We start from the raw sequence: 15,401 nt of genomic DNA on the forward strand, positions 1-15,401 counted from the left end.
TCCTGTGCACTTGTGTCCGGAAATTGACGGCGTGCGTGCGAGTACAACAAATCGATACTGAACACAATGCAGAACTTCATCACGTCCACGTTACAACAGATGTTCGTAGTGGCCTCCATGGAACTGCAGGCGACAGGGATAGTAACGGCTGACATGCAGGGTACACATAATCGAGCTTTGGTTTCACTACGTTGGCGGGCCACTTGCCTGGAGCTTGAACTAAGGTTGGTCTCAGTAGGTGTAGAACCCGCTTCTCCAGATCTGATGTACGCACAGTCTGCCTCCTCGCTGCTCGTTCGTCAGTCTGAAAGAACCCATGATCACACAAAAGCCTAGAAAGAGATTACAATATTCTGTGGTGTCTGCGAGGGTACTTGTTTTGATATAGCCGTGCTGCCTCACGACCGCTTCTGTCTGCTTGGCCGTACACAAACACCATCTCGGCTTGTTCCCTACATCAACACCACTCCATTCTGCTGCTTTCAGTACGGTACATCAATCACACAGCCGGCAGCTCTCAAGGAACACACGGCATGAGGTCAGAGGGAGTGTCATTTGACGCATCTTCCGTGGCAGCGGTGCATTTTTGGACCCATGTTCACGGGACTTTTTTTCCCCCATTTTCCAGGCATGAATCCGTCCCTGTAATTTCTTATTAATGTTCACCCTGTATGTTCAAAACTAAAACGTATGTAATGGGTTCTTCTTAATGTTTTTGACCCCTACCCCATTTATTCTTCTCACCTTTATTTCTCATGTTTCCTCTTCAGATACAAATGTATGTACAAGTGTGGGTAACTACACTTCTGGCCATTAAAATTGCTACACCACGAAGATGACGTGCTACAGACGCGAAATTTAACCGACAGGAAGAAGACGCTGTGATATGCAAATGAGTAGCTTTTCAGAGCATTCACACAAGGTTGGCGCCGGTGGTGACACCTAAAACGTGCTGACATGAGGAAAGTTTTCAACTGATTTCTCATACAGAAACAGCAGTTGACCGGCGTTGCCTGGTGAAACGTTCTTGTGATGCCTCGTGTAAGGAGGAGAAATGCGTACCATCACGTTTCCGACTTTGATAAAGGTAGGATTTTAGCCTATCGCGATTGCGGTTTATCGTTTCGCGACATTGCTGTTCGCGTTGGTCGACATCCAATGACTGTTAGCAGAATATGGACTCTGTGGGTTCAGGAGGGTAATATGGAACGCCGTGCTAGATCCCAACGGCCTCGTATCACTAGCAGTCGAGATGACAGGCATCTTATCCGAATGGCTGTAACGGATCGTGCAGCCACGTCTCGATCCCTGAGTCAACAGATGGGGACGTTTGCAAGACAAATCTGCACGAACAGTTAGACGACGTTTGCAGCAGCATGGACTATCAGCTCGGAGGCCATGGCTGCGGTTACCCTTGACGCTGCATCACAGACAGGAGCGCCTGCAATGGTGTACTCATCGACGAACCTGGGTGCACGAATGACAAAACGTTATTTTTTCGGATGAATCCAGGTTCTGTTTACAGCATCATGATGGTTGCATCCGTGTTTGACGACATCGCGGTGAACGCACATTGGAAGCGTGTATTCGTCATCGCCATACTGGCGTATAACCCGGCGTGATGGTATGGGGTGCCACTGGTTACACGTCCCGGTCACCTCTTGTTCGCATTGACGGCACTTTGAACAGTGGACGTTACACTTCAGATGTGTTACGACCCGTGGCTGTAGCCTTCATTCGATCCCTGCGAAACCCTACATTTCAGCATGTTGCAGGTCCTGTGCGGGCATTTCTGGATACAGAAAATGTTCGACTGCTGCCCTGGCCAGCACATTCTCCAGATGTCTCACCAAGTGAAAACGTCTGGTCAATGATGGCCGTGCAACTGGCTCGTCACAATACGCCAGTCACTACTCTTGATGAACTGTGGTATCGTGTTGAAGCTGCATGGGCAGCTGTACTTGTACACGCCATCCAAGCTCTGTTTGACTCAATGCCCAGGTGTATCAAGGCCGTTATTATGGCCAGAGTTAGTTGTTCTGGGTACTGATTTCTCAGGATCTATGCATCCAAATTGCGTGAAAATGTAATCACATGTCAGTTTTAGTATAACATATTTGTCCAATGAATACCCGTTTATCATCTGCATTTCTTCTTGGTGTAGCAATTTTAATGGCCAGTAGTGTATTTAGGTCTCTACTAACACGTTATGGATTTACCGTCATCACATACCAGCCGCATATACAATTTTATATGATGAAATTTAGATGAAGTTTACGGCTTGTACATGCTAAACTGGAATGTTAATTTGTTTTTCAGATAATTATAGGTTCAATTTAAGTCCATAACTGAAGTAATCTGGATGTTTTATTCGCTACTCAATTATATTGTGAATAACACTGCACGTATTGAGGTTTATGTTTTATTAATGAGTTAAACATGGCTATGTTTTATATCAGCTTTTATTATAACTTAGCTACAGTATGTATCACGTATCTCAGTATACTAAACAGGGGATATCTACCGAGGTGGCAAAACTCGTGGAATGCCTCCTAACACATTGTCAGGCCTCCTTTTGCCAAACGTAGTGCAAGAACTCGACGTGTCATGAACCCAACAAGTCATTGGAGGTCCCCTGTAGAAGTATTGAGCCATGCTTCCTCTATGGCCGTCCATAATTTTAAAGTGTTCCCAGTGCAGGATTTCCTGTACGAACGGACGTCTCGATTATGACTCATGGGATTCATGTCGGGTGCTCCCGTTGGCCAAATTATTCCGTCGAACGGTCCAGAATGTTCTTCAAAGATATCACGAACAATTGTGTCCGCCGACATGACATGGTTGTTTTGGAATATGAATTTCATGAATGGCTGTAAATGGTCTCCAAGTAGCCGAACATAACCCTTTCCAGTCAATGATCGATTCAGTTGGACCAGAGGACGCAGTCAATTCCATGTAAACACAGTCCACACCATTACGGAGCCGCCACCAGCATGCTCAGTGCCTTGTTGACAACTTGGGTGCATGGCTTCGTGGGGTCTGCGCTACAACTTTACCATCAGCTCTTACCAACTGAAATCGGAAAACATCTGACCAGGCTACGATTTTCCATTCGTCTAGGGTCCAACCGATATGGTAATGAGCCCAGGAGATGTGCTGCAGGCGGTGTCGTGCAGTTAGCAGAGGAACTCGAGTCGGTCGTCGTCTGCTGCAGCCCATTAACGCCAAATTTCGCCGCACTGTCCTAATGGATACGTTCGCCGTACCTCTCACATTGATTCCTGCGATTATTTCAGAGTTGCTTGTCTGTTAGCACTGACAAATCTACGCAACCGCCGCACATCTCCATTGCGAAGTAAAGGCAGTCTCCCACTGCATTGTCCGTCGTCAGGCGTAATGCCTGAAATTTGGTAATCTCGGCACACTCTTGAAACTGTGGACGTCAGAATACTGAATTCAGTAACGATTTCCGAAATGGAATATCCCATGCGACTACCTCCAACCACCATTCTGCGTTCGAAGTCTGTTAATTCCCGTCTTGCGGCCATAATAACCTCGGAAACCTTTCCACATGATTCACCTGAGCAAAATGACAGTGCCGCCAAATACACTGCCCTTTTATACCTTGTGTTCACGATACTACTGCCATCTGCATATGTACATATCGCTACCCCATGACTTATATCACCTGAGTTAACTTGCCTTCGTGCATGTTACCTATTATTTGTGCAATCCTTTATAACATATAATTCGGTTTCTGTTGCGTACTAGATGAAAAACACACTATTATACCGTTAACTCAAATTCCATAGACAATTAAACGCAAAATAGTTTAGTTTTGTACGACACTCTAATTATTACATTAATGTAATATGTAATATTTGAACAGAGGGAAGATGTAATGATTACAATGCGGAGTTACAGGTTCTGACTGATTCATTGATGATGAAATAGAGTTAATAAGTCTTCACATGTGACATCATGAGTAAGAGATAGTCACTGATCAAGCGACTCAGTTTGGGAATAGCCGAACTAAATGTCGAATTTAGCCCGTAAGGGAGATCAAAATTTGTTATTCCATAAACTTCCGCGTCCAGTTTTCGGATGACAGCAGCCTAGTGCAAGAGACTCACCTGTGTTCGTGTAGTCAAAGCTGAGCCGCCCACCGGAGTCCGCGCTGACAGTGAGCCGTTCGTTCTGGAAGAGCACCTCCGCCGAACAGGCAGCAGACAGCAACAACAGACACAGGACTGCGAAAAATGTTTGCAGTAAGGTAACGTATGTATTATGTGCTACGACATCTAATTATATCGTAATCTGATTCCAACTGCTTCAATTGAGATCTAACTTATTTTAATCTGCAGACATCTTCAGGTCAGTTCTTAATAATTTACTATTGTAAATATTTGAAATTTGTTATAGCTACACTGCATTAAGATTCCAGTCACGTATAAATTTTCTCATCTCGTTTAGCATCAAAAGTCATTGCACTTTTACAAGGAAAACATTAATTTTCTTATGTGCGAGATAGCAAGACGGTTTCGAGTAGTCATGAGTGTAAAAATAAATGCGGGTTCCATCGACTATGGATTTATCTGCTACTTAAAGATAACAGATGTAGGAAAACGCAATAAAATTATCTAGACATCATAAATAACTTAGTGACGCGTTTGCCCATTATAAAAGAACATAGTAATCGAAAGAAATATAGGACAAAACTTCGGAAGCACCACTGCCAATTTCAATGTGTTTTTCGGCTGTCTTTATAACAGTATACGTAGATATTCTGAGGCTATCTCAGGTTCCTTTTATTTATCTATTCTTCTGACTATCACTCACTCAGCGTTACCTACAAAACTCGACAGTAAGAGTCAGATTTTGGTCAATGAACACGACCCATCTACTGCTCCGGAAAAGCAACATTTAAATGACTGGACGTTCTCGCGCTTCAGAAAGCTGAAAGAGCGCGTATAATCTAACAAACGAAGGAACTTGCACACTAACAGTAGAAATCTATTTTGTAGTAAGATTACACATTTATTACCTTGCGATAGGTTAGGGAAACAACTGTTCACGTTAAGTGACGTTCCGTTAGCGTCTAAACAGAAATTAGTACTCACATTTCGAGTACACGAGCTGCCTAAGATTTTGAGGACTCTGCAAGTGGCAGATATCTTTGCTTCTTCGATTTGGCCTTAATTTCCATGGGTGCAAGTCCTTCGAACCCAAGGCAGGAGAGAAAGTCTCACACGTCATCAACCCGTGACTCATAAATTCTCTGTTTTCTATGGTTACCAGTTTCTATCTCTAGTATATTTTGTAACTGAAGTATAAATGCACATGTCTAAAAGCATTTGCAAACCATCTAAAATCTACAGTGACGTTGACAAGTGTGCGAGACCATCGATGCTCTCCACAGCACGCGGCTGCCATACGTGTTGGTTCATATGACTGCTCCACCATCGTTCTAAACACAGTGCACTATGTTCGGGACCGAAAAACCCAAAAAAGAATCGTATCTTTTTTCTCACGTGAATATCCCTGTCACTTTCTCCACTATTCATCATTCTTCCCTAACACTATACTGAAAATAGCAAAAAGAATTACGATTCAGGCAGCAATTCGTTAACTTGTAAATATTTTTAATATCTGTAGTGGACCGAAGGTCTGTCTGGAGGTCGTAAAATACAGTAATTTTTGAAAACGTATCTCGTGCAGGAATGGACGGTGTAATTAGTATAAGTGCATATATTTCTGGTGGCAGCTGACGATGGTATACTGAATAACATGACATCAGTATTTCTGTAATTTTCAGACTAATAATTATAGCCGTTACGAGGCGCATGTTTCTACAGAAGCTGCGTGGTCATCATTGGTATCTGTTCTTTCGGAACAGTTACTATCTTCATATACGAGTTAAAGGCTACAGCGCCATTGACCTTCTTCTGTGCGAATGCGCACACTTTGCCCGAACTCTTACGAGAATCGTCACCTTAGATGGCGCGAGTAATGAGTGAATGGGCAAATATCCTTTAGGAACATTACGAATGTAGGTTGTGGACATTTGGGAATGTGGGTCTCACGGGAAGCGTGCAGGGGAAAAGTCCCTGCAATCGCGCTATCCTCTGTGCCCTCGGTGGCTCAGATGGGGAGAGCGTCTGCCAGGTAGGCAGAAGATCCCGGGTTGGAGTCCCGGTCGGCGAACACATTTGCAGCTGTCCCCATTAAGGTATGTCAACAACACCTGTTGGCAGCTGAGGGTTTCGATTAATTACCATTTGTTTTTGGGTTGGTTAGTACTTTCAAGTACGTGTGGCGAGAACAAGGAGTTAATGTCTATTTTCTCCTGGGCAGCAGATCAGGTGTTGAAATGTGGACTCGTGGACCCAAAACGGTTAGTCTATACTAAAAAGCGTAATCTACTTAGTGGTGCAGCACGACCATGCAGAAAACGTCAGATCGTAAAGTTTGTGACGTGTTTGTGTGAAGCCTGTTCGACATTGAGAAAAAACAACCAACATAATGACGTGTCTACATATTAATGTACCACACATAAAAATATCTGTACTTACACCCATCACTCCCTGTTCCTTAACACAACGATGGGCCATAGCATTCTGAGACTGAATGCCGCATGGTGGCGTTGAGGGCACGTGACGCGGTAAGGAAAATATGTAAGCGAAGCACAAACGAATGCTGAATCATTCTAGCGACGATACAGAACAGAACTGGTAAATCCACTGCCATAAACGAGCTGCACCAAGGGCATATTCTTACACCCTGGCCTTGAGAACGAGCGAATCTTTTGCCACTGCTCGCGTGCTACTGCCATGATAGTCAGTCGTGAACAGGACGTGGAGGTTGAAGGCCTGGCAGCTCTCTAAAGAGGAGGGCGGGAGGAGATCTGTGGAAGACGTGACACCAGAGTACAGAGTTGCTGCAGGCATAAGCGTTTCAGAGTACTTGGTTCAGCGCTTCAGCGGACATCGATGGCCGTAGGGGTCCACAGATAACTGCCCCTACGTGAAAAAAGACATGTTTACCCAACGGTATCGTCAATTAAGATTGAAGTGGACATATTACATTACGTGATCAAAAGTATCCGGACACCTGGCTGAAAATGACTTACAAGTTCGTTGCGCTCTCTATCGGTAATGCTGGAATTCAGTATGATGTTGGCCCACCCTTAGCCTTGATGATAGCTTCCACTCTCGCAGGCATACGTTCAATCAGGTGCTGGAAGGTTCAAATGGCTCTGAGCACTATGGGACTTAACTTCTAAGGTCATTAGTCCCCTAGAACTTAGAACTACTTAAACCTAACTAACCTAAGGACATCACAAACATCCACGCCCGAGGCAGGATTCGAACCTGCTACCGTAGCGGTCGCGGGGTTCCAGACTGTAGCACCTAGAACCGCTCGGCCACCACGGCCGGCGTGCTGGAAGATTTCTTGGGTAATAGCAGTCCATTCTTCACATAGTGCTGCAGTGAGGAGACATTGCTGTCGGTCGGTGAGGCCTGGCACGAACTCAGCGTTCCAAAACATCCCAAAGGTATTCTACAGGATTCAGGTCAGGACTCTGTGTAGGCCAGTCCATTACAGTGATGTTACTGTCATATAACCACTCCGCCACAGTCTGTGCATTATGAACAGGTGCTCGATCGTGTTGAAAGATGCAATCGCCACATACGAATTGCTCTTCAACAGTGGTAAGAAAGAAGTTACTTAAAACATTAATGTAAGCCTATGCAGTGATAGTGCCACGACAAAACAACAAGGGGCGCAAGCCCCCTCAATGAAAAACACCATCGCCTCCGAATTTCACTGTTGGCACTGTACACGCTGGCAGATGACGTTCACCGGGCATTCGCCATACCCACACCGTGCCATCGGATCGTCACATTGTCTACCATGATTCGTCACCCCACAGAACGTTTTTTCACTTTTCAGTCGTCGAATGTTTACGCTCTTTACACCAAGCGAGGCGTCGTTTCGCATTTACCGGCCTGATGTGTGGCTTATGAGCAGCCGCTCGACCATGAAATCCAAGTTTTCTCACCTCCCACCTACCTGTCATAGTACTTGCAGTGGATCCTGATGCAGTCTGGAATTCCTGTGTGATGGTATGGCTAGATGTCTGGCTATTACACATTACGACCCTCTTCAACCGTCGGCGGTCTCTGTCAGTCAACAGACGAGGTCGGCCTGTACGATTTCGTGCTGTACAAGTTTCCACCTCACTATCACGTCTGAAACAATAGACCTATGAATGTTCAGGAGTGTGAAAATTTCACGTACAGACGAATGAAACAAGTGACCCCCCAATCACCTGACCACGTTCGAAGTCCATGAGTTCCGCGGAGCGCCCCATTCTGCTCTCTCATGATGTCTATACCGAAGACGCTGAGATGGAGTACCTGGCGGTTTTTAGGGGTGTCCGGATGATTTTGATCACATCGAGAACGGACCGCAGGTCAATGTAAACATGCCGTCTGGCAGGATGAATCCGTTTTTTGTTAAATCATGCCGATGGTTGTGTCCCAACAGACAGTCATCCAAGCGAATGGGTGCTGGAAACGTGTACACGGGAAGTTGGAGGCTATACTGTGCTGTAGGAACACCCACCTGGGCTTCCATGGCGACAGCTATAGCATCTACCTGAAGAATAACTGTCCGTCTCACAAGGCCAGAAACGTACTGCAGCGGTTTGAGGAGCATGATAGGGAACTCACTTTGTGTCTTGCTCGCCGAAGTCCTCTGATCGGAACCCGATGGAACACATAAGGGACGGTTTAGGGCATCGGCACCGCAGCCGTAAACTATCGATCTGCAGATTCACGGGAACTGCGTGACCTGTGTGTGGGCCACATACCTACGAAGACCTACTAAGAACTTTTCTAATCGATTTCATGCCAAAATCATTGCTGTAATACGTTTCCAAAGTGGTCCAACACACTACTGAATATTGGGTCATAGTGCTTTGCATCATTAGTGTACGTTCTGTATGTTGCGCCTTATTCAGTCCTCTTTTATGTAGCCAAGGTCGCAATAATTCAACTTAAAAAGGTTGGACAAAAACTGAAAACACCGTGAGAAACGAGTGCCTGAATATTAATGCATGTTCTTCTCAAGCCTTCAGGTTGCGCTGTTGTGTTTTGACCACGAACGCCACTTGCGCAATGTCGTCAATACGGCGCAAGCGTCATTTGCTATCAGACCAGTGTTCTGTGTAGTTGCGAGTGCATCATGTCGGAGCTAAGTGAATTCGAAAGTGGACAAGTCGATAGCGCTCATACGGTGCGTGCTTCCGTAACCACGGTAGTTAGTGTTTGGTGTTTCAAAAGGCACTCACAAAACTGGAGGCGCTGAAGAGCATCTGATGGTTTTAATGCATGAGCAACAGACACTCGCTAGGGATGCATGTGCTGTCCAGGTGGAGTATTAGTCTGCATGGTCGAGGTGATATGCTGGTCTCTTGCGACAGGCCTCGTTTCGATTTGATAGGACTCGAACCATTTTTTGGTGAAGTGCAGCCGCATTTTCTGGTGTGCGGACACGTTTCGGAATGTTTTTTGACTTGTTCAAAGCACATCCTATGAGACGCCATTTTGGGACTAAGCGTTGCATGGAAATCTTTTGCTGGCACTTTGGCACCTTTAAACGTCTCGGCAAACAACTGACTACACCATTTCCATGATTTTGCTGTCACGTAACTTCCCACAACGAACACCCGCTGCTCCACTATGAGTACCATCGCCCCATTTGCAAACAAAAGATAACAGTGAATCCCTTGGACATGGATCTGTTCTTTATGTTTAATGAAGCCTAGTTTCACTTGAGTGGTTATGTCAACTCACAGAATCACAGGTTCCTGGTCAGCGGAGAATCTACATAGCTTCTGCGAAACACCATTGCATGATCAGAAGCTTCAGGTTTATTGCGCAGTATATGCACGCCAGACGCTGACTTCAGCGCGTTACATTGGAAATATTTTGAAACCATTTGTGGCAGCATTAACGGAGGCGGAAAAGGCTAGCAGTTACTTCAAACAGGATGGAGCAACTACCCATACAGACAGCCGAACCTTGGAACACATTTACACAATCTTCACGCCTGAAAGAATTGTTAGCAGAGGTCAGTCTGGCCACCCAGGTCACCTGATCTCTTACTGTGCGATTATTTTGTGAGGGGAGCCCTCAAGTCTAAGGTTTATCACAACAGCTCTCATAGTCTTGAAGAAATGGAGCAGATCATTTCAGATGAAACTGCAGCAATTCCAGGAATCCGGCTGCGATCCACCTTCAGCACCTTTCTGGACAGGGCCCAAAAACGTCAAGAAATGAATGGTGGTCATTTTCAACATGTGTTGTAGTCGGGTTAGTACTGTATTTCCTCTGCTGTGTTTCTTTGCACCTCAGAACTTTGCTCCCCGAGCCACTTTTATTTGCCCCACCTGGTACAAAACTTTGAAAAACAGCGTAAAGTGTGATACCGAGTCTGAAGACAGTAATGAGTTGTTCTATGTGTGAATGGAAATATTAAGCATGGAACTGCTACATTCTGTACTACCTTGTTCGCAATTATTTTCAGAAGACTACTGAAGCGAGTCCATGTTTTCCATTTCAGACATTGTTGCAGCTCTCCGATGTTTTTTCTATGCCCTCCATTTTGCATGGAACAAGCGAAGTACAATTGTCTGTCTTAAAATAAATTTATGTTTTCAAAGTTTATGCTGATTTCTTTATTCCCATATATTTTCTTCTTGAGATATCTCAGAAACAGTTTCTCTGGACTTGTACCACTCGTACTCTCAGTGCCTCATATATCTTTTTTAGAAACGTTGAACATTCATTCCGCCGATGCCGACATTTTGTTAGAAATTCTGGAAACACCAGAAGAAACAGAAAACAGCTCGCACGATACCGTGAACTGTGCTTAAAACGATGATTGTTGTGGTAATTAACGGTCAGAACAAAAATGGAGTACTTTTGAAGCCCAAAAAAAAACGTGCACAATAATAACTTTCATTGAGAAAGGAAAAGCTTCAAGATTGTTGGTTAAACAAAGGAGGGGAAAAGTACTTCAATTTAAGCAGTGTGCAAAGCCAGTTTTGTTTTCTAAAATCGGAATACGAATTGTACAAATGGGACAAAGATTTTCACGAAGTTCGAAATATGTTCCAAAATGAAACTCGCAAAAGTGTGAAAGGAAAACTATTCGAAAGATTTAGAACTGCCCATGAGAGTCAACCCACCATTACGAGGAAGATCAATGAGACTGGGCCCTCTGAATTGCAAGAGAGATGAACGTTATTGATTTCCAAGCTACTCCGACCTGCTTAAACGTTTTCAGGAAATTATACAGAAAAGATAGTAGCAAAATTACGAAGTTTTTATCAGGTAATCGTGTAGAGGAGATGTCATTAATAGGTAGTACTGTATAGAAATTCGTAGCTGACGTATCCCCTACAAGCCGCGTATAAAGCCAATAAGTCAGATTACGTGCAAACCACATTTTATTGTTTAGAGCGAAAGACAGATATAGTTGCTTGTGCAGTCGATGGATGCTGGGATGTATTCGTATACAACAACGCAAATGGCTGATATGTGTTTCGGCAGTTTTATCTCTGTCTTCAGGAACATCGAGGCAAATTAGGACCAAAAATTCAGAAAAAGGACTGTTTACTTGCAAATGTCTGCAAAAATGGGAGAGAATAATTTTCATTGTTATATCCGATATGTCTTCCTACCATTTGCAGAAAACAATTCATTGCTTTTATTGGACTCTTGAATTGTACACAATACCCCTGTCTTTAGGAAGACGACGAAATGTAATTCGTATTCCACCCGGAGCTAATACTGTGTCTCAGCCTCTCGATAAAAAATGTTTTCTACAGTGTAAAGCATTTTTCAGAATACCGTCGGGCAGTTTAATTTCCGACAGCTCTTTGTCATTTCAGATTTATCAAGCGGAACAGTATTGTTAAACATCAGTTATTTCTGCATTGTCAGTCTGCATCATGACATTTTACGAATTTGATCAAATATATCTTGTATGTAGCCTAATATGCCGAACAATGACCGCGACCACATCATACACCATTCCAATTCTATCTACACAAAACACTAGTAATTACTCTGAAGTGCTTGAATTCATTAATTTTTCTTTTATCAGGAGTGCTTTGTGCAGTAAAAATGTTTGTTTTGGTCACCGAATAGCCACTTCGCATTTTTGTGACGACCACAGGGAATAAACAAGGAACTGTTTGTTAAAAAAAGTTCAAATGTGTGTGAATTCCTAAGGGACAAAACTGCTGAGGTCATTAGTCGCTACACTTACACAATACTTAAACTAACTTATGCTAAGAACAACACACACACCCATGCCCGAGGGAGGACTCGAACCTCCGGCGGGAGGGGCCTCGCAATCCGTGACATGGCGCCTTGTCGCGCTGCCAAGGAACTGTTTGATTATTATCAAAATACACAATATTCATACATTTTTATTTGAAGCATTTTACATGAATTGTTATAAAATATATAATGTCAACGTATTCAAGTCCTGACTGATGGAAGTCGTCAAACACGGCATTTATTTTCTTTCCTCTGCTAATCACTTACGTAACAATTGTATCTACAGCAGTTTATTTGTCGATATGAACTGCAACTTATTCAATGATTAATTAATGATCTGAGATATCTTTGCAGTGGGTCAAGTGCTTAAAATCCACGTGTGTGCGCTCTGGACTTCCGTTACGCGGCGCTACTTTCTTATGGCAAAGCGGCGTCTGCTTATTCGCCGATTCGCGCGCTATGGTTGTACAAACGGCTGGTAACAAGCTGTTCTTCGTGTGGTAAAAATTACTGACTATAAAATTTCTTAAAATACTTTCAATGCACCTTAGTAGCTAAAACTTTAACAGTGCATTTTGTTGTGTCCTGCCTACTCGTGCCTAGGAAACCTGCTTTCTCGGATCGCTACACAACAATTCAAGCAAATCGTATTAATGAATTTTTATTACAATAAGATTGAGCCGTGCGTGCCTCGTGTTCCCGCCATCACGAATTTTACACCTTGTTATTAACGTACTTCCACCTCTCTACATTAATTTAAATTACTGGTGTCACTGAGTTGCTGCTTTGCCTGAACGTGAGCGGCGCTAGCAACACGTATCGATATATCCCCTCCCGCAGTATCTTTGCTCAACTGCTATTACTTCCCGGTCGTCGTCTGTCGTAAGGGAGTTCGGGTCGCGAGTTCGGGGCTGCCAGTCAGTTGGAACGCGTCTGGAGCGCAGTCCGGACCTGCCAGTCGGGGAGTTGCAATGCAGCACTAGTGCAGTCGGGTGAAGCAGCAGTGAGGTCTGCATCGACATGGCTCGCCAGACCAATGCCGCCACGTATCACTTGAGCCGGGCCACGGTCTTGGTGGATCGTCGGTCGGTCGTCCTAACGGACGACGCGGTTTGGCTCGCCGATCGTTCATGAGTCGGCTGTGTGTGTATCCGCATCGACTCCCGATTTGTCTTCATGCGTGCTTAGTGACTGTTGGGTATCGTTCAGGTCTTCGTGGAGGTGTTTGTCAGGTTGTGTGTGTAGTTGGCGTTATTTCCTCTGACGACTATTTTACATGTTGTCGGCATTCTGAGAGGAGTCGGTCGGTTGCTGCGAGCCAGGGAAGTTATCTCCGCGCTGTGCAGTTGGCTGGGTCCGCTGGCGGTCCCTGCGCAGTGTCTGAGCGTGTGTGGAGCTATCCGATCGCTACGAGCTTCGTGGTTCACCGACCCAGGACGTCAAAGTTGAGTAGTGGTTTCAACTACGCAAGCCACGTCCATTCATGTTGTGGTGGTTCGTTTCGGTGGCTCGCTGTTGGGGAGGTTTTCCTGTGATCAACACCGAGTATTTCGATTGCTGAAATTTAGCCGCCATGCGGTGCAATTAACTATATTGGTTGACTACAATTTGAGTGCACCAGCGCAATTTTCTGCCTTGTGGTCGTTAGTGTTCTGGTTACCTGCCCTGGCCGCTAACATAGTTTTTAGGCAGTGTCTTTTCCTCACCTGTTGTTGCTGCTGAACATGGTGTGTAGTTTTGGCAGCTCAGTTAGCATACGGGTTTGTTTGGAGATAGTGATACTTGTAATTTTTTGAGGACCTTGAATTCTCGTGTACATCGTCATGGCAAGCAAGCCGGTGGTCGGTCGGTCTGTGACTGTCCCTTGGTTGGGCTCGCACGAATTAGGTGTAGTTGGACTCACCACCTGTCTCGCTAAGTGAACGAGGGCATACCGATCCATTGGAGATGCCTGAGTGCCGTTCTCTTAATTATCCTTTTGGCAGTGTTAATGTTGTTGTAATTTAACTGTATTTTATATTTTTAATTTGGCTAGATTAGTTGTGGGCCTTCAGTCCTGGAAACATGTTCTCAGAATTTCCTTCAAGTCTAAACATTATCGCCATCCGCTCTTGAAACGTTATTGTAATTTTCTCTGAATGATTTTACAAGTTATTGTGGGCCTTCCGCCGTTGGTGTTGCAGAAAGGAAATTTTTAAACTTGATGTATTGTTTTACCGATTGTTGCAATATATATTTCCTTAATTTGCAGAATTTAACTTTGCGGCCTTCAGCCATCTTATTGCGTTTGTTTCTCTCTTTCTGTTCGCTTTGTGGGCCATCAGCCCTGTTAGCATCTTAAAACATTGTGGTCTTCTGCCTTCAGTAATCATCATAGTACGGGTTCGATTCCCGGCGGGGTCAGGGATTTTCTCTGCCTCGTGATGACTGGGTGTTGTGTGCTGTCCTTAGGTTAGTTAGGTTTAAGTAGTTCTAAGTTCTAGGGGACTTAGGACCACAGCAGTTGAGTCCCATAGTGCTCAGAGCCATTTGAACCAATCATCATAGTATATTTGGAATTTTGAAGATTTAATCCGGCGCCCTTCAGCCGCTCCGCATGCTGATGTCTACATCTACATCTACATTTATACTCCGCAAGCCACCCAACGGTGTGTGGCGGAGGGCACTTTACGTGCCACTGTCATTACCTCCCTTTTCTGTTCCAGTCGCGTATGTTTCGCGGGAAGAACGACTGTCTGAAAGCCTCCGTGCGCGCTCGAATCTCTCTACTTTTCCATTCTTGATCACCTCGGGAGGTATAAGTAGGGGGAAGCAATATATTCGATACCTCATCCAGAAACGCACCCTCTCGAAACCTGGACAGCAAGCTACACCGCGATGCAGAGCGCCTCTTGCAGAGTCTGCCACTTGAGTTTGCTAAACATCCCCGTAACGCTATCACGGTTACCAAATAACTCTGTGACGAAACGCGTCGCTCTTCTTTGGATCTTCTCTATCTCCTCCGTCAACCCGATCTGGTACGGATCCCACACTGATGAGCAGTAC

At 44.7% G+C, this 15,401-nt stretch overlaps 1 protein-coding gene across 1 annotated transcript in view; it reads right to left on the reverse strand.

The window, feature by feature from the left end:
• Positions 1-15,401, reverse strand: part of LOC126199433 (myogenesis-regulating glycosidase-like) — a 125,329-nt gene that overhangs the window by 52,142 nt on the left and 57,786 nt on the right. The window contains exon 3 of the mRNA XM_049936350.1: positions 4,134-4,250. Coding sequence (XP_049792307.1) covers positions 4,134-4,250 — 117 coding nt within the window. The remainder of the gene's footprint in view (positions 1-4,133; positions 4,251-15,401) is intronic.

This window comes from Schistocerca nitens, chromosome 8, assembly GCF_023898315.1.
Source record: "Schistocerca nitens isolate TAMUIC-IGC-003100 chromosome 8, iqSchNite1.1, whole genome shotgun sequence".
In the NCBI taxonomy this organism is placed as follows: Eukaryota; Metazoa; Arthropoda; class Insecta; order Orthoptera; family Acrididae; genus Schistocerca; species Schistocerca nitens.